The sequence below is a fragment of the Martes martes genome, assembly GCF_963455335.1.
Source record: "Martes martes genome assembly, chromosome: 1".
Classification (NCBI taxonomy): Eukaryota; Metazoa; Chordata; class Mammalia; order Carnivora; family Mustelidae; genus Martes; species Martes martes.
In genome coordinates, this window is record NC_137888.1 from 158,934,603 (window position 1) to 158,953,661 (window position 19,059).

Consider the following 19,059-nt stretch of genomic DNA (forward strand, 5'->3'; position numbering starts at 1 on the left):
TGCTTGGTGAGTGCTGCTCAGCAGGAGTTTGCTGAAGGAACCAAGCAGCAAACCGCGCAAAGGTCGCCCTCACATGCTTGGCTCAGCCTCCTCGGTGGGCTTCTGGCCTTAGAACCTCACCCTTGGCTCTGCTTCAAGGGCGATCTTCCCACTCGCCGCTTCACTCCAACACACTTTTCACCGCCTAGGCACCACGCCTCCGCGTGATCCCTAGTTAGAGATGGGCCGTCCAAGCCGTCTAGACTACAACCCCCACAATACCCCGCGGGCAGGCGCCACATGATTGGTTGAGCCTCTAACGGCAGCCAATAGGACATGGCTTTGTTGGCTTGTGCCCAGCAGCCCGAGTCCCGGGAAGCGCGGGGCGCGTAGGGAGCTGCAATTCGGCGTTCGGCCGGTTGCTCGGGAGCCGGGTCGCGTGGCAGCCTGCGCGCTCGCCTCCTGTCATGGGGAGCACCGAGAGCAGCGAGGCCCGCAGGGTGTCCTTCGGAATGGACGAGGAGGAGCGGGTCCGGGTGCTGCAGGGCATCCGGGTGAGCGGGCCGCCGGCGGGCGCGACGAGCGAGCGCGGCCTGGGCCGGGTGGGCGTGCAGGGCGCGGGCCGGCCTGAGGGGAGGTTCGGGCCCGAGAGCGGGCGGGCGCGTCTCGCTCGTTGAGCCCTCCTAACGCCCGGGTGGCGAGCGTCTCTCCCTCCGCCGTGTACACGAGGGACCTGAGGCTCGGGGGATGCACGGGGCTGGCCACCCTGCTGTGGTCGCCTTCAGGCTTCACCACCCTGGCATCGGGGTAGAAAGAGCGGAGAACGGGAGAGGTGGGGAGGCCACATCCCAGCTCCTATTGACTCGTTGTAGACCTGAATTTGTTCCCCTGCACTCCGTGCACGCGGCTCGTTCTGTATACGTGAGATGCTTCCAAGTCCTGGACAACGCCACAGCCTCTTAATTGAGGCTCTTCGCTTCTCAACACCGCAGCCAAAGAAGCAGTTAAAAAGTTGTGAATCAGATCATATACCCCTCCCCTTGCTAAAAACCCTCCAGTGGATGCCTGGCGCATTTAAGATGAAGAGGAACCGCCTTACGTTGCTCTACAAGGCTGGTGCGGCTGCCCTGTGTGACCCCATCTCACGCCAGTTCCTCCCTCTTCCCTCTCATCTCTTTACTAGCCTCCCGACTGCAAGATGTTAGTTTGGTCCAAGCACAGGACCTCCCTCTGCATTTCTTGTTTTTTCTCCCCTAGCTTTCTTAGATCTGTCTCTTGTTACAGTTTGAGTATCATCTGAGTATCTTTCGGTGACCACCCATCTAAAGGAGCTTTCCACCCCCACTGTCACACTTTTTTTTTTTTTTTCATAGTAGGCATTGCCATTGGAAACTTTAGTTGATAATTTATGTGCTTATTGTGTCTCCCACCACAGTGTAAACTCCTTGAGACTAAGGCTTTTGTCTGATTCAAGACTCTATCCCCAGAACCTAGAAGAAGGATGAAAATAGCTCACACTTGAGTGCCTAGTGGGGACCGTGGGTTCCACTGAATCCTTTACAGACAACCTCTCATTTACTTTTCAACAGCCCTGTGAGAGAGGTAGAATCCTATTTGCCCATTTTATAGAATAAGGACAAGCTAGGCCCTGAGAAGTGAAGTAACTTATCCAAGGTCACCTAGGTAACAAGTGGGCGAGCTGGGTGAAGTAGGCCAACTCCAGGGGCCTGTTCATTGACTGTTCATTGACCTCCTACTCCTGTGCACCGCACGTGGTGGTTTGTAAATGATTGTCGAGTGGTTTAAATGGATGAACCCAGTGAAACAGCGGCCAAGTTGAAATAAAATGCACAAAGCTGGGTGTCGTTGAATTGGTTAATAAGGGAGTAGATCAGGGGGGGCACCTGGGTGGCTCAGTGGATTAAGCCTCTGCCTTCGGCTCAGGTCATGATCTCAGGGTCCTGGGATCAAGCCCCACATCGGGCTCTCTGCTCAGCAGGGAGCCTGCTTCCCTCTGTCTCTGCTTGCCTCTCTGCCTACTTGTGATCTCTCTCTGTCAAATAAATAAGTAAATTTAAAAAAAAAATAAGGGAGTAGATCAGAAAAAAAAACATCAGGAGGTCTGACTTCTGGGCAGATGCTCATTAGCTGGGTGGCCTTGGGCGAACAACTTACTTTTGAGTCCCAATGACCACATTTCTAAAAGAGTTGAGGGAGGGTGTAATAATCCTAGGAACTGCCTAGGATAAGATGAAGATGAGTGTGGAAGTGCTTAGAAATGGTAGTGTTTGGTGATGGCCTCTATTCTTAGGCTAGTGCAGTACTTAGCACATTTGGTGCTTGCTGGATGTTACCTAGTGTTGACCTGGTTTGAGGGAAGACAAAATGGGGAGGAGATTGTTCATGTTTGAAGACTGAGAAGGGCTCTCTCACCTTTGTCACCTGGTATCTAGTGTTTGCGAATGTTGGAAAGTTAGGTCAGTCAGGGTCTTCTAAGATTCAAGGGTGTCCCTTTGGAGGCGAGTTCCTCTAAGTTGATGGAAGATCATCATTTTGGGGGATATCCTAACAGACTAGTGTATTTTATTTCTAGTTACCTTAACAATTCTGCAAAGGATAAATTCTCTTTAAAGATGGGAGAGTCAGGCTTAGAGCTGTTAAAGAATTCATCCAAGGTGTTAACCTACCTGAGTCACTGATGGGACTTTAGTGCAGATCTTTTGGGTACAAGGAAAAGCCTTTTCTTACTACTCCAAGCAACCTCCCTCAGTGATATGCAAGGCAGCCTGATAATTGTGTGTCAAAGCCTCTACCTGTTCTGACAGAGTGCTGGGACCCCATTTAGTTCTCCCAGAGACTGTTGAAACTAGAGGGAGCTTTGGTGACTCTGAATGCTGGGCAGACTCATCAAAGAGAATGACTTCCTCAGAGACACACAACGGGGTGCATGGCCCCATACTGAGAGCTCCTTCCTTTCTTCCACTTGTGTGCGTGTTTTTGGACAGGGAGATTTGAGATAGGAGGTGATAGCAGTGAAGTGTTTTGGTGTAGGGCCTTTTTCTACTAGCAGAGTTACTTGAGGGTTGGGGAGTACACCTTGTTCTTAAGCTGGCAAGTAAAAATCAGTAGAGAAGATCATTGGATGAACCAAGTGAGAAGTTCCTTTAGTAGAAGGTAGATGCCAAAGAAGACTATCTGCCCCAGGTCCTTCAGAGAAAGTTAAATATTCTTGAAGACCACTCATATTTAATCCCCAGGCCCTGATCTTGAAGAGTGCTCTAGTTCCCTTAAGATTCAATGCTAGGGCCTTGCTACTTTGCACACTTATTTGCATAAATTTACATATTGAGTTCAAGCCCTAATTCCATGGAAGGTAAAAGAAATTTAATTAATGCAAAACACTGCAATTATATTCAACTCCAGTTTTCAGTGCAAGCATGTGTGAAATGCACAAAGATTTCATTTTATCCAGTATGTTTAACCTCATCCTCCAATGGAGAAGGCACACACATGGCAATAATGTCCTGTGTGTGCCCACTTTTCCTCTTCTCTGCCTCACGGGAGCAGCCATATTTGGAAATTCAGATGAATTTGGTTGCTTTTCAACATGTAGACTCACCGTTCTCCACCCTTTTCCCCTTTCAACTGCTCAGCTGCCTGCCATTCTTCCCCAGGCTCATTATGCTCTCAGAGATACATCACATTTACCATTATCCGTTGCTTCCATGAGGCAAATCTGGACCACTGCTGAGGGGAGGACCAAGGAGGATGTAGTAAGGTGCATAAGAAACAGTCCCCAAACATGCCATTGCCAGAAAAGCCATGTGCTTGAGCATTGCACCTATAGCCACCGTTTGTCATCCAGCACCTCTGTAAATGCTTCCTGCTAATGGGTGACTTGCCAGGCGCTGGGTCTGGCCTTGCAGAGACTATGCAGAAGCATAAGGTCCTTGGCCTCCTGGACACCTCAGCCCAATAGCAGGAGCAAACCAAAAGAAAGCAAAAAAAGAGGCAAATAAAAAACTGCAAGTGTTGTGAGGGAAACAAAAGTGTGCAAAGTAATGGGGCTCCCTGCTTGAGGCAGGATGACAGACACTGCTGCCCTGAGGAGGGGACACTGAAGATGTGCCTGAGCCAGCTCTGAGAAGCGTGTGCTGTGCTGTGTTTTCCGAGCACTAGCTTAGACATTCCCCTTGCCAACCTTGTGAGCTGTTTGCCCCGTCTCAGACATGACACAGGTTCAAGGAGGTGAAATGACCCAAGGTCACAGCTAGTTAGTGTAGCGTTGCAGGCGCAGACATGCCAGCTCCACAGGTCCTGTTTGTGGCAGTCACAGGGGTTGGGATGTTGAAGAAAGATGGCCAGGCGTTGAGCCTAGACAGGTGGTGGGCCCTGAATGCCAGGGAGGGCTGTCTGCAGGTTTCCTTGGAAGCAATGTTGCAGGTCTGTAATCAGGGGTGGCGCTTTGGAAAGATATTACTTGATGATGGTGATTTTTCTTTTCTTTTTTTAAAATAGCATTTTTGAGATGTCTTTTATGTGTAAAATTCACCCATTTGAATGATTGCTAGCACATTTATGGAGTTGAGCAACTGTCACCGCAATCGGATTTTAGCACATTTATTCACAAGACCTAAAAAGATCCTTTGGGCCTGTTTGCAGCTACTCCTCACACTCATCCCCAGCCCCAGGTAACCAGTAATCCTTCTGTTGCTATGAATTTGGTTTTTCTGGACATTTCGCATATATGCACTTACGCATCTTTTATATCTGGCTTCTTTCACTTAGCATAATATTTCCGGTGTTGTCTTGATGTAGCATGTATCAGTACTTTGTTCCTTTTTATTGCCTGGCTGTACTTTGGGTTTGTTTATCCAGTCACTAGCTGATGGACATTGGGATTGTTCTCAGTTCTTCACTGTTATGAATAATGTTGCTGTGAACATGTTTATACAAGCTTTTATGTGTGTTTGTGGACACATATTTTCCTTTTTCTTGGATAGATACCTCAGAGTAGAATTGCTGGGTCATTCTGTTTATGAATTTGGTGAGTTGTTAGGTTTAACTTTTTAAGAAACTGTCAAACTGTTTTCTAAAGCGACTCAACCATTTTATATTCCCACTGGCAACAGATGAGGGTTCCATTTTCTCCGTATCTTCACCAACACTTGTTATTGTTTATCTTTTTGATTACAGCCATTCTAGTGGGTATGAAATGGTATTTCATTGTGGTTTGAACTTACATTTCCCAAGTATCTAATGTTGAACATCATTTCATGGGCTTATTTGCTATCCATATATTTTCTTTGGTAAAATATGTATTCAGATATTTTGCCCACTTTTCCTAATTTTTATTAATAAGATTAATAAGATTTCTTTATGCTACATACAAGTCCTTTATCATATTACACATTGCAACTATTTTCTCCCAAAGTGTGGCTCGTCTTTTCATTTTCTTAATAGTGTCTTTGAAGTGCAAACATTTTAATTTTGATGAAGTTTACTCTATCAGTTGTTTTCTCTTATTACTTGTGCTTTTGGTGTCATACCTCAGAAATCTTTGTCTGACCCAACGTTATGGATATTTTCTCCTGTATTTTTTCCAAGAGCTTTATAGTTTTGGCTTTTATATTTGGTTCTATGATCCATTTTGAGTTAATTTTTATATATGTTATGAGATAAGGCTTTAAATCAGGGATTGGCAAAGTTTTTCTATAAATGACCAGTTGGTAAATACTTTCCGCTTTGCTGACCAAATGGTCTTTATCATCACTGCTACTCAGCTCTGCCATTGTAGGGTTGAAGCAGCCATAGTCAGTATGTAAACAAATGGGTGTGGCTATGTTCTAATAAAACTTTATTTATAAAATCAAGCATTGGGTTAGATTTGGCTCAAGCACTAGAGTTTCTTGAACCCTGATCTAAATCTATCTCTTTTTTTGGATGAAATACCTAAATTTTTCAAACTTGTTCAAATTTTTTCGAATTTTCAAGTGTTCAAATTTGTTGAAAAGACTATCCATTTCCATTTCCCACTTTGGGACCTTTGTGAATATTAGTTGACCATAAACATAAGGGTTTATTTCTTGACTCTCAATTCTGTTGAGCGTTCCATTGATCTATATGCTATATGTCTATGCTAGTACAACACAGTCATGATTATTGTAGCTTTGTAGTAAGTTTCAAAATTGCGAAATAGAAGGATGCCAGTTTGTTTGTTTGTTTTTTAAGATTGTTTTGGCTGTTCTGAGTGCTTTGCATTTCCATACACATTTTTGGATCAGTTGGCAGCTTCTCTTAAAAAACCCTATTGGGATTTTGATGGGGTTTGTCTTGCATCTGTATATTGGGGAGAACTGCCATTTTAGCAATATGGAGTCCTCTGATCTATGAATGTGAAATCTCTTTATTGAGGTCTTTTAAAATATTTTTCAACAATGTTTTATACTTTCAGTGAACAAGTCTTACATTTCTTTTCTTAAATTTATTAAATTATTTATAATTTACACTTACTAAGTTAAAATTGTTAAAATACTTAAAAATATTTTATTCTTTTTGATGCTATTATGAGTGTAATTGTTTTCTTAATTTTGGGGTTCTTCATTGCCAGTATGTAGAAATATAACTAATTTTTTGTATATTGATCCTGTATCCTGTAACCTTGCTGAACTCATTTATTCAAGTAGTTTTTTTCTGTGAATTTTATATAGCTAGGATCATGCTGACTATAAATAAGGAAAATTTCAACTTCTTCCTTTCTAGCCTGGATATCTTTTTTTTTCCTTTCATTTTCATCCTTTATTGCATTGGCTAGAACCTTTAGTACACTATTTAATAGAAGTGGTGACAGTGAATACCCTTGCCTTGCTCCTGGACTTAGAAACATTGTCTTCCAGGGCACCTGGGTGGCTCAGTTGGTTAAGCGACTGCCTTCGGCTCAGGTCATGATCCCGGAGTCCCAGGATCGAGTCCCACATCGGCTCCCAGCTCCATGGGAAGCTTGCTTCTCCCTCTGACCTTCTCCCCTCTCATGCTCTCTCTCACTCTCAAATAAATAAATAAATAAATAAATCTTTAAAAAAAAAACAAAACATTGTCTTCCACCATGAAGTATGTTAGCTGTAGGTTTTTCATAGTTGTCTTTTATAAGATTGATGGTTTTATCTTTTAATATTCTCAGTTACTTCTTTCTCTCTGTTATTATATCCTGTTTTTTTGTTTGTAGGCTCTTGGCGTGCAAAGACTGTTTTATTTATTTAAGTGTCTGGCTTATTAGTATGTTGGATTGCATGCTTGGATTAATGAACTGATGATCCCTCTTTTAGCCAAGCTGACGATCTTTGGCATAATTTTACTCTTCTGTTTGTTTTACTTCCAAGCTTTAATACAAACTGCTTCCATTTGTATGCAGCACACTTTTCACCTTGGTATTGCCCTGTGAGATGCTTTTTGAGTCTCAGCATGAATGTTGATGCTCCCTATCATACTGGTTTACATTATATCCTTCATGGGGCACCTGAGTGGCTCAGTTGGTTGGGCATCCGAGTCACTTTCTAATCAGGTCATGATCTCATGGGTTGTGGGACCAACCCCGACTTTGAGCTCCATGCTCAAGCATGGAGTCTGCTTGAAAGAGTCTCTCCCTTTGCTCCTCCCTTCCCCCCACACGCACGTGCTCTTTTTCTCTCTCTCTCACTCTCAAATAAATAAATAAATCTTTGTATTACGTCCTTTATCTTAGTTGATTGCTTAGAGGCAGTGTGGTTAATGTGCCTCAGAAAGACCTGGCCTTCGGGAGCCTAGGTGGCTCAGTTAGTTAAGCATCTGCCTTCGCTTCAGGTTATGATCCCAGCATCCTGGGATTGAGCCCCGCATTGGGCTCCCTGCTTTGTGGGGAGCCTGCTTCTCTCTCTCCCTCTGCCTGCCTCTTTCCCTCATTGTGCTCTCTCTCTCTCTCTGTCGAATAACTAAATAACTAAATCTCTAGAAAAAGAAGGAGAGGGAGAAGGGAGAAGGGAGACAGATAGACCTGGCCTTGAGCTCTGACACTCAAAGTACTAAGTCTCTCTTATATGCAGGATGTGCCTGTTTAGCCTAGGTGCCTTGACGGGTTGGATTACAAGTCCTCTCCAGACTTCCCCAGCTTTAACACTCTATCTGGCTGACCATCTGGAGGAATGTAGTTAATGGGGCCACAGTAGGAAATGCCAACTTGGAAAGTCAGGAAATGGATGGCCAAGGTCCCTACACTTTTCTGTGAATGGCGTGTGGAGCTGGATGTCAGGTCGAGCAGGCATTGCTGGCCCGCATTGTGGGCCAGTCCTTGGGCTAGGTGTTTGCCCAGGTGTTATTCTTTCTGATGCTTCCTAAACATTGCATCTGAAACATGGTGAGGTATTGGAAAACAAAGTAGAGCCAATTCTGCAGGGAAGCAGAGCACTTTAAGTTTCTCTACCTTCCCCCCTTAGCTGCTGAGGAGTAGAGGATCATCTTCAAGACAGATGAAGACTCAGGTACCTGCATGTAGACATTTCCTTATGATCCTCCATTTACCTGTCTCAGGGGTTCTCAAACTCACTGTGTTCGAGGACAGTAAAGGGCTGGGCATACAACCACGCTGTACTTTAGGCACAGATTTAGCAACTTTTGAGGGTTTTTTGAACGTCCCTTAAATCTTCTCTTAATAGTACTGCAGCGTAATCAGTAATGACGTTTGAATAGTATAAGAGTTAAGGTGATTTCTACCTTCCCTTCTTTCTGACTTTTGAATATAACCCATGTATAAGATGAAATTCCATCCTAATAATACTCCCTAACTGTGTCACAGTATGGTGTTGAAGATCTTTCTCTGTAAAAGTAAAATCTATAAAGTCATGTAAATACAAGGAGAGTTGTTAACTCTAACTCTGACTAAGTTCATCTTGGGTCATTTCCCTCATTTGGAGAGGCAAAGACGCTGCACTGGAAGCATCTTTGATCCTTCAGGTCTCCAGTCTACCTTTTCCACCTCTTGGTGGGGGGTCACTGCACGCTCTCCTGCAGCAGCTCTGGTTTCCAGATCAAACCAGCCGCCTCTCTGTTTCTCTGCCGCTGGTGGAGGCTTCAGAATGTTTCCTAGTTGAACCCTCTTTCCCGTCTGCATCCTGCCCTGGCCATTCTCTTTCGTCCTCATTCACGAACTGTTGACTTTTGGATTCTAAGTATCTAACCCAGAGCTGTCCCGTCGCGTATCCCATGGGTGCATGTAATTCACTACATCGGCTGGAACTCACCTGCATCCCCCTCCTCTACTTTCCTCAGAATCACGTGTTATGCTACGGATGGCTCCAGCCAGCCAGTCCCTCAGCCAGAAAACTGGGTCCTGCATTCCCTTTTTCTCCTCTACATTCAGTGACAGATCTTGGCGTTTTCCTGTCTAGCCATTTCTCTGTTTTTGCCTCTCTTTATCCTTGTTAACTCTTTATCTTTTTCTGGTCCATTCTGTCTTTCCTTGACCATCTGATAAATTGTTCTTTTTCCCAGTAGACTTGCCTCCCACAAATCTATACCTCCTAGTGCTAGCAGGGTCATTAAAAAAAACCAAAACAAAACATTAATTTTACTCTTGAATAGGCTTCAGGCAAACGGTATTATAATTCTGGCAGTTCCAAAGGAGGCACATAGGGAAAAAGTTCATCTCCCTTCCCACTTGTTTTGTCTATCTTGCCCTCTGCGGCAGTCACCCTTACCAGTGGGCCGTGCCTGTGATTGTGCAGAGTTAAAGCTAATTATGCCTCTCCCTTAGGTTAAAGGCAGATTCCGGGGCCTGGCTCATGGTGTCCTCTTGTGTGCTAATGCCACTTGCTGCCTTTTGTTGCACGGGTCGGCTGAGAGGACGCCTGCTCCTGATGTATTCTGAGCTGCTTTGTGCTTCTCTGCCTGTGATTCTGTTCCCCTTTGTCTGCAGTATTTTCTCTCCCTGTGACGGGCTAAATTCCTTGTCATCTTCTGGACCTTTCAGGTGTTACCTTCTGAAAGGCACCCTCTGTGATGTCACTCTATCACCCCAGGTTGTCCCTGTGTCTTGCAGACTTTGTGCTCACCTCCCAGTGCTTATGGCGTGGGCAGAGATGATCTCTTCCTTGCTTCCTCCCTTACTGCCCTGGGAGCAGGAGTCACATGTGTTTGTCTTTCTGTCCCCAGTACCTAGCTCAGAGCCAGTTTCTCTTACCCCAACCCATAAATCCAGAAACTTTATGGTATTAATTGATTTGAATTGATTGCCAACATTTAGAACTTGGAGGCTTTACATCAATTCAATTTTTAGCTCTTTGGGGGAAAAATTGAAAGTCTGTTTCATGTTCCCATATGGCAGTACTTTCCTGGAGGTGTGAGGTGGTTGCCCTCTCTGGGGGATATGCTCTCATCACGGTCCCCACCATGTTGTCCTTGCACATATTTTTTACCCCTACCAGGCCCATTCTATTAATTTTGTCTCTTGCCTGACGCCTGTGGACATTTGTGTTTGCCACGCTCAGTGTAGGAGGTCCCCGAGGGCTCTTCTTGTTCTGACATTCTGGGATTTAAATCTGTGGCGAGCAGCCGGTGGATCTAATTTGAGCTCATAGAAAACTGAAAGACTAGTGAACTAAATCTCCAAGGCAACAGCCTGAGGCAAGGAGAGGAATCTTTTTAGAACCACAAGATTGGGCAGTACCTCTATGGGGACTGGGGTGTTCAGGCACCAGGAGCTACCGACAGACTCAGCTTCCTGCAAGCTCATTCTTCCGGAAACTGCCCCAGGTGCTCAGCCTGACTGGAGAGGCCTGAGGCCCAGCTTGGAGAGGGTAGTGAGCTGCAGTTTATCTCCTGGGACCCTTTGGATCCTCAGACAGTGTTGCCCCAAATGGCCTTGGCCGTGGCCGTGCAGGCCTGCTTGTTGCCGACTCACCACGGAACCTCGGGCTAGCTGCCTCTCGGCACCGCAGCTTCTCCATCCTTGCTCAAGGAGGACAGCTCCTCTCCTGCCTGAAAGTGAGCTGGGGCTGTGCACTCGTTCGGTGACCATCAAAGCGTTGGCTAATGTAAAGAGTAACGCTTAGGAAGCTGCTTCCACATTGCTGCTTCTCACATGTGTCTAGATGAGTAACATGTTAAGACTAAAAAAGTGCTCATTTTCATATTGACATTCTCCTAATTTAAGTAGGCTGTCTGTTTTACGAGTACCTAGTGCTCCCCCTCCCTCCCCCTCTGCAGGGGCTTGGTAAAGCATCATCAGTGGGGGTAGGGTGGGGAACGTGACTTGCAAGTATTTTTATTTTTCTTGAATTGGCCGTTCTGAAAACATGGTCACTTGCCACATCAGAGTGGCTCTGTATTCCTGGCTTACTGCAGGTATCACCATTAGGTGCCCAGGGTCGTCTCCGCCTGGACGCTGAAGACTTCCTGTGACCTTGGACGAGTTGTCCCACCTCCCTGACTCCCAGTTTCTTCATCTGTAAGATGGAAATGCATTTAGCCTGGGGCCTGGCATGGGAGCTTGCTCAGTGGTTATTAGGTGGACTGTTTCTATCATTATCTCTAAACAGGAGCCCCTATCCCTCTCCTGCGTCTGAGTTCCTCTGCCCCAACTGTGAGCTTTGTTGCCCCGTTCTGGAGTCGGGGGCCATAACATCCACTCTCTGATCTGCCCTGCGGCACTCTGATGCCAAGGATTCCGTAATTTCTTTCTCCACAGGCAACCTCTTGCAGCAGCGTCCTATGCAGTGTGTTTACTTGCCTGGGGAACAGCGCTGCCTGAATGGATTTAGAGTGTCACACACACACTTACAGAGCCGTGCTCCACTCAGCGACCGTGCCTCCCTCCCCAGTGAGCCAGGCCTGGGCCTTGCTGTCATCTTTCCCTCGTTCTTCCTTTAAGACTTCTTGCAAAAGGCATCTTATTTTTAAATGCCAACTGTTCATAATTTCTCATGAATCCTTTCAGGCTTTTTCCAAGCCTCCATATACAAGCACACTTTTTCCCTTTTTATAGCACAAATGAGAACATAGTGCATATACCACTTGGTAAATTGCTTTTTTCACTTGCCCTGTGCATTCATTCAGATGCCAGATCCCCAGTTACTTCACTTTGCAACCACCCTCCGCCCTGACTCCTGCAGAGATGACACTTTCTAGCCCTCTCGCTTCTGATGTGCAGTGTTTGTGGCAGCGACTCTGCCTCCAACCCTCTGTGACCTCAGCCCATCTTGCTGCTTTGCCAGGCTAGTGTGTGTGAAGAGGAGATCGTGACCGAGGCCCTACTTAGAAAGCGTCAACGGCTCCCAGTTGACTGCAGAAAAGATCCATTCTCCTTATCTTGTCCTTTAAGGCCCTCACCAGGTAGAGCCCGCCAGCCCTGCACCTCTCCCTTCCTTCATGGACCTGTGCTTGGTCCAGCCGAACCTCAGACGTCTCCCTCTGTGCCTTCCGTGTGTCCTTCCTCTCTGTAACACCCCTCAACTCCTACCCTTGTCTCTGGTCATCTGTTCAGGCCCATCTCAAGCTGTCTCAGGCTGACACTTAGGCGCCTTCTGGAGAGCTCCTGAGTATGCTAGCTCAGCTTCTCTCACCTGACAGCTTAGCAGCTCATGTTTTCCAGGCCTTTCACCATCCCACCCCCCACCCCATCCCCCATCCAACCAGAAGCTCTTTGAGTACGAAGTTCTTGGCTTGTATCTTGACATATCCCATTGCAGTAGCTCGGTGTTATGGACCTGGGCCTTTAGTATTTCTTTAGTTCACATATTTAACAAATATTTGAGCATTTCCAGTGTCTGGCCACTTTCTAGGGCCTGGAGACACAGCAAGGACAAAACAGAAGCCCACAGCCCTTGTGTTCTGGTAGGAGTGATGACAAGCAGGTGGTCACATGTGTATTCTGTCCCATGGGTGACAACCAGTGCTGTGAGAAATGAGGCCGAGGAAGGGAGAGAAGACATGATGGTGGGGTCATGACTTCAGATGGGGTTGGCAGGGATATGCCAACTGGTGTGCCCTGGCATCTCTTAGCAATCCTGGCTCCTCTGCCCTTCGTTGCTTTGGTGGTAGTTGGCCCTTCTTGGGGGAGCCCCCGCCTGTGAGTGCTGCTTGGCGAGTGCCTCTCTGCCTGCTCTTGTCAGGGTCAGCATCCCTTTGCCCCCGCAGCTGACTAGCACTGTGGTTCAGGAGTCAGGCAGCCTGCTGTGCAGTGGGACATGCACATTCCTCAATTGGAAAAAGCAGACATTGGACTGTGAGGATTACGGAGGTGGTCTGTGCAGAGTGAGTGCTGACTTCATGTCAAGGTTAGTATTAGTAGAGGGCATTATGACCCATAGCTATCATCGCTCTGATCTGCTCCGATATACTGGGGCAGCAGGCCAGCACTCCCTCCTGTCCACGCCCTTCCATCACTGATGGGGAATACCCATGTGTATTTCGTAAGGCAGCACCCTGCTCCCCAGCCTTGTAGTTGTGAGGTGGCCACATGACTTACTCACAGCCCTGTGTGGTTTGATAAAGAAACCTCTTGCCCCATCTTTAGAGACTTGCCTATCCATTCAGTGCTTTTGGGTGAGGGAAGCCTTTTGGTTAACGTCATAGTGTGGTGATTGGTAGGAAGTGTGGCCTGGGTTCCCAGCCATGTTTGTTACCACAAAGTGTTGAATTTTCCATGCCCGACTTGGGCTGTCTGCGGCCTGCCCACGCACTACCATGGTGCTGGTGGACGGTGGGAGGCTGCAGCTGGGGGCAGGGGGGAGTGGTCCCTGGAGACTTGGGGAGGCGTCAGGCTCCTGTGCCATGGTGAAGGCAGGACAAGGCCCCCTCCTCAGAGTCCTCATGTCACTTGAGGCTGAGGGCAGGTGCAGGTTTGAGCCTCCAGTTGTCAGAGCCGGAGGGTGCTTTAAAAAGAATCTGTCCGTTTTAATTTTGTGCAGAATATGGATGAGGAGGGAAGAAAGCTGCTCAAGGTCACAAAGCTGCACGTGGAGCACTTAGAGCAGCGCTTGGTTTATAATACGTGGTAGCTTTTAACTATCGTCCCTGTTATTGATTATTTTGTGCATTTTTGCACACTCGTGTGTGCCTCGTATGGGTGATAATTAATATTTGTGTACTGCTTTGCCATTTCCCATAGTAGCTAATACTGGTTGCTGACTTGGTGCCGACTGCTTTGCGTGGATGGTTGCTTTTAATCCTCGCCACAGCCCCACAGTCTGGACCATTAATTATTTCCACCTCACAGATGAAGAATCTGATTTACAGAGAAGTCCCCCGCCCAAGATCACCTAGTTAGCAAGCAGCTTAGTTGGAATTCAAACCCAGGCCTGTTTGACCCCAAAGCACTGAACTTCTGAGCCGTACAACGTAGTCAGTCCAGCCTCCAGGGGTCCCCATGTTGTAGGTGAGAGACATGATGCTCAGAGAAGCCAAAGAACTGTGTCCAGGCCACACGGCCGAGCACAGTGCTCCTCTTTCCCTGAACTGCTCTGATTGTGGCCCTCTGTCTCCTGACCACACAGGATCCCGTCTGGTCACCTCTCATGCCACAGTGACCAGTGGGCCTGTGGCGCTGAGCTCCCAGACCCTTCTGGCTTTGGAGGCCCCCATTCTGGCTCTGTTGGTACAGGGAGCATTGCCCAGATGGTGTTTATTCTCGCATGACTACTGTGTGTATATGTATATTTGTTGATTAAAATATTACTTGCTGTATTTTGTAGCAACATTAAAAAATATTACAAATCTCCTACTGCCAACAAGAAGCTTGGCAATGTTTTCCTTAACCCCTCACTCACCAAGTGGTGTGGTTCAGTTGATACCACCCCCCCGCCCCCAGGCTGGGCTGAGGAAATCAGAGCCTGTGACTCACCTGTGTAGAACCCTGCCATACTTTCCTTGGTCCCTGGATCAAATTTGGGCTTTTTACATCAGTGGGCCTGGGTTTGTGGTCTTGCCTTGGCCGGCCTCCTTGGCCTGGTCATCTGGTCCCGTTCTCCTTCTCACACACTGGCCTTCTGTTAGGCACTTGGATGTGCCAGACTCCGTTCTTCTCAGAGGATTTGCACTTACTCACTGCTTGGCTCTAGATCATTTTCTCCAGGATCTCAACATGCCAGTACAGTCAGGGTCTTCTCATTTGGGGTGGGAGTATCCCCCTGTGTGCCCCCATCACCGCAATGCTGCATTTTATTCTTTTTAAGCACTTGTCACCTAATGTGCTTCACCGATCTTTAAGACACACATTTTAATATCTCTGGAACAGGAGATCATATAATAGGCGGAATATTAATTTCATTGGTGGTTTTTTTTTTTAAGATTTTATTTATTTATTTGACAGACAGAGATCACAAGTAGGCAGAGAGGCAGGCAGAGAGAGAGAAGGAAGCAGGCTCCCTGCGGAGCAGAGAGCCCGATGTGGAGCTCGATCCCAGGACCCCGAGATCATGACCCGAGCCGAAGGCAGAGGCTTTAACCCACTGAGCCACCCAGGTGCCCCTCATTGGTGTTTTTTATCTCTCTTCAGATTATATGAAAATAATGGTGATTTACAATTGACAGTGTCTTAGGTTGGATGAAATAGAATTTGTGAAATTATTTCCTTGTTAATTGTCTCTCACTTCCCCTGAGAATGTAAGCTCCATGAAACAGGGACCGTGTCCCTTTCATGGCTGTTTTGTTGTTTCTTCTCACCCATGGTTTCTAGAACATTGCCATCACACCATGGATACTTAATAAGTAGATACTTGATGAAGGAAAGTGGGTTGTCATTATGGAGCGCTTGGCCAGGCTTCTCCCTCTGGTCCCCGTGTGACTGCAGTGCCATGGTCTTTTCTCTGTGTGCAGTGCATGCTCTTCCTGGTCACGTGGCCCTTCTCCACAGCGAGGACTGGGGCCTTACCAGCCATGGCTGCCTCTTTCATGCACATCACACATGTCACTGATGCTTTACCCACAGCCATATGGATTCTAGGACCACTCAATGTTCTCTACCCTCAGAACATGTGCCCCGCGTGCCCTGTCCCTCAGAGGACTGGTGCATCTCACCGAGCCCACTTGCAGATGGAGGGGGGAGGGGAGCCATGCCCTGTGGTATGCTGGCAAAAGTTTAACAACCAGGGGCGCCTGGGTGGCTCAGTGGGTTAAAGCCTCTGCTTTCGGCTCAGGTCACGATCTCAGGGTCCTGGGATCGAGCCCTACATCGGGCTCTCTGCTCAGCAGGGAGCCTGCTTCCTTCTCTCTGCCTGCCTCTCTGCCTACTTGTGATCTCTGTCTGTCAAATAAACAAATAAAATCTTAAAAAAAAAAAAAAGTTTTAACAACCAGATCTCTGCCCAAGAAAGGTCCCCGATGTGTGGTATTTGCTAATTTCCATGGTGGAAATACTCCGTATCATGGCCAATTTCAGGCTACTGTCATGAAGTCAACCAGTTTGCAAAATGGCTGAAAATTTAAAAATCGGCTCTCCCGAGCTGGCTCCAGCACACCATTGGGACACCCAAATCTTTCCCTGCAGCCTGAGTTCACCGTTGAGTGCCAGCTCCATGTCCCCACCTGCCTGGAAGAGCATTCCACTGCAGCCGTGCTGTCGCCCTCCATCCAACCTGGTTTCCCACCTTGGCCCTCTGTGCAGCTAATTTGAGCAAGAAGTGGGCACACTGCGCTGTGGAGCTACCCCTCCGCTTTCCAGACACGGACTCATTGCAGGTCTTAGTTGCTGCAGCCGTAATAAAGGAGGGAGCCAGCAGGCTGGTAGGGGCTCTTTCCCTGTTCTCATCTGAGATTTTTCTATCCACATTCCAGCTCATTAGCTACTCTTCCAGAATAGTCTCTTCTTGATTTCCCTTTTCCTGGCATTCTCAAGTTGTCCCACTAACTCTCTCCTTTGTTCCTTACTAAGGCCACCAGGCAAAACCTCTCATTCCATGCCACCACCACTGCTGCTGGTGCCACACCCCCTTGTCACTTCATAATCAAGGTTCCGCTGCCCACTCCACGTGCTCCCTGTAGCAGTGCTGAGTATCCTCTGAAGAGCACAGTCTTGTGTTCTTTCCTGGCTCCGAAACTTTTGGCAATGCCCTGCAACTGTTGGAGGCCTTCTGCCTGACTTCGGAGCCTCTCTCAGTATTGGCTTCATCCAGATCCACCTTTACAACCCACACCTTCCAAAATGATCTTGGGGCTGCAGGCACTCTGCTCTCTGACTGTCCGTGCCCCTGTTCTCTGTGCCCTGCCCTGCGTGGTATGACGCACCCCCTGTCCCCAATACACTGTAGCATCTGTTCTGTTGAATTCTGCTCTCACCTTCAGGAACCCACACAGGCACACCTTTCATGGGATACCCTGCTTTTGCTGAGTGACAGTCCTGTCTGGACTGCTCATTTTTGTCTTTCTCTTTTTATTGGTAGCTGTTTTATTGAGATACGATTCACATACCATATAACCCACCCATTTAAAGCATGTAAGTCCGTGGTTTTTAGAATTTTCATAGGGGTATGTAACTATCATCACAGTCATTTTTAGAATATTTTCACTAAGCACAAGGCAACCACTAACCTACTTTTTGTCCTTAGAAGTTTGCCTATTCTGGACATTTCAAATAAGTGGAATCATACGGTATGTTGCTGTTTGTGTCTGGCGTATTTCCCTTAGCATAATGGTTTCAGGTTTGTGCATTTGGTAGCAAATATCAGTACTTCAATCTCTTTTACTGCGAAATTATGTTCCATTGTGTTGATAGACCATATTTTAGGACCCATTTTCTATCTGATGAACATTTAGGTTCTTCCTACTTTTTGGCTATTATGGATAATGCTGATAAGAGCATCCATGTACAAATTTTTGTGTGGATATATATTTTCATTTCTCTTGAGTAGATACCTGGAAGTGGAAATGCCAGATCAAATGGTAACTCTCTGCTTAACGTTTTGAGGAACTGTCAGACTTCCATGGTATGGTGGCTATGGACCTTTATGTTGCCATCAGCAATGTATGAGGGTTCTCATTTCTCCATCTCCTTGCCAACATTTGTTATTATCTTTTGATTGTAGCTTTCCTAGTGGGCACGAAGTGCTGTCTTGTCTCATTGTGGTTTGAATTTGCATTTCTCTAATAAAGAATGATATTGAGCACCTTTCATTTTTGTATTAGCCATTTGTATATCTTTCTTGGAGAAATAACTGTTCAGATTTTTTTTTTTTACTCATTTTTTAAAATTTTGTTGTGTTTTTTTTTTTTTTTTTTTTTTGTATTATTGATTGCGGGAGTTTTCCCTGTCCCTTGTCATGTGTATGATTTGCAAATATTTTCTCCCATTTTGTAGGCTGCCTTTTCACTTGCTTTATTGTGTCTTTTGGTACACAAAACTTTTTAATTCTGATGTAAGTCCAAAATACCTAATTTTCTTTGGTTGCTTATGCTTTTGGTGTCGTATCTACAAATCCACTGCCAAAGCCAGAATCATAAAGACTTACCTCTGTGTTTTCTTTTATTTATCCTTATATTGTTTTAGCTCCTCCATTTAGGTCTCTGATCCATTTTGTATTAATTTTTGTCTAGTATGAGGTAGCCATTCAGCTTCCTCCTTTGCATATTGAAACCCTGCTGTACCAACATCATTTGTTGAAGAGAACAAATGAGGGTTCTTTACCCCATTCAGTTGTCTTGGCCCCTTGTTGATCAATTGAACATAGATATATAGGTTTATTTCTGGATTCCCGACTCTCTTCCACTGCTATGTATGCTTGGTCTTCTCTTGTCCTATATCCTTAATTAGCTATTTGATTTGTATTTATTTGAAATACTAGAGGGACTCAGTATAATCTTTGGTTGCTAAAAAACGTTCATGGTAAACAGTTACAACACAGCAGTGTTCAAAGTGAAAGCCCTTCCCCAGCTGCCCACTAACCATCATGTTTTCTCTGTAGCCTCATAGATGTTCACTTCTGACCAGATACATGTATTTGCATATATGCATATATGTGAAAGTTCAAATGCATGGCCACATTTGTGAATGTATACATGCGCATACTGACATATTTATATCTGTATGTCTGTATTTCTACAATTGAATATCTCTTTTTA

General features: G+C 46.1%; 1 protein-coding gene across 1 annotated transcript in view; it reads left to right on the forward strand.

The window, feature by feature from the left end:
* The first annotated feature begins 353 nt into the window (after positions 1–353).
* CHCHD6 (coiled-coil-helix-coiled-coil-helix domain containing 6) overlaps positions 354–19,059 on the forward strand; it is a 241,708-nt gene continuing 223,002 nt past the window's right edge. Inside the window, exon 1 of the mRNA XM_080800304.1 lies at positions 354–533. Within this exon, the coding sequence (XP_080656430.1) occupies positions 447–533 (87 nt within the window). The 5' untranslated portion in view covers positions 354–446. The remainder of the gene's footprint in view (positions 534–19,059) is intronic.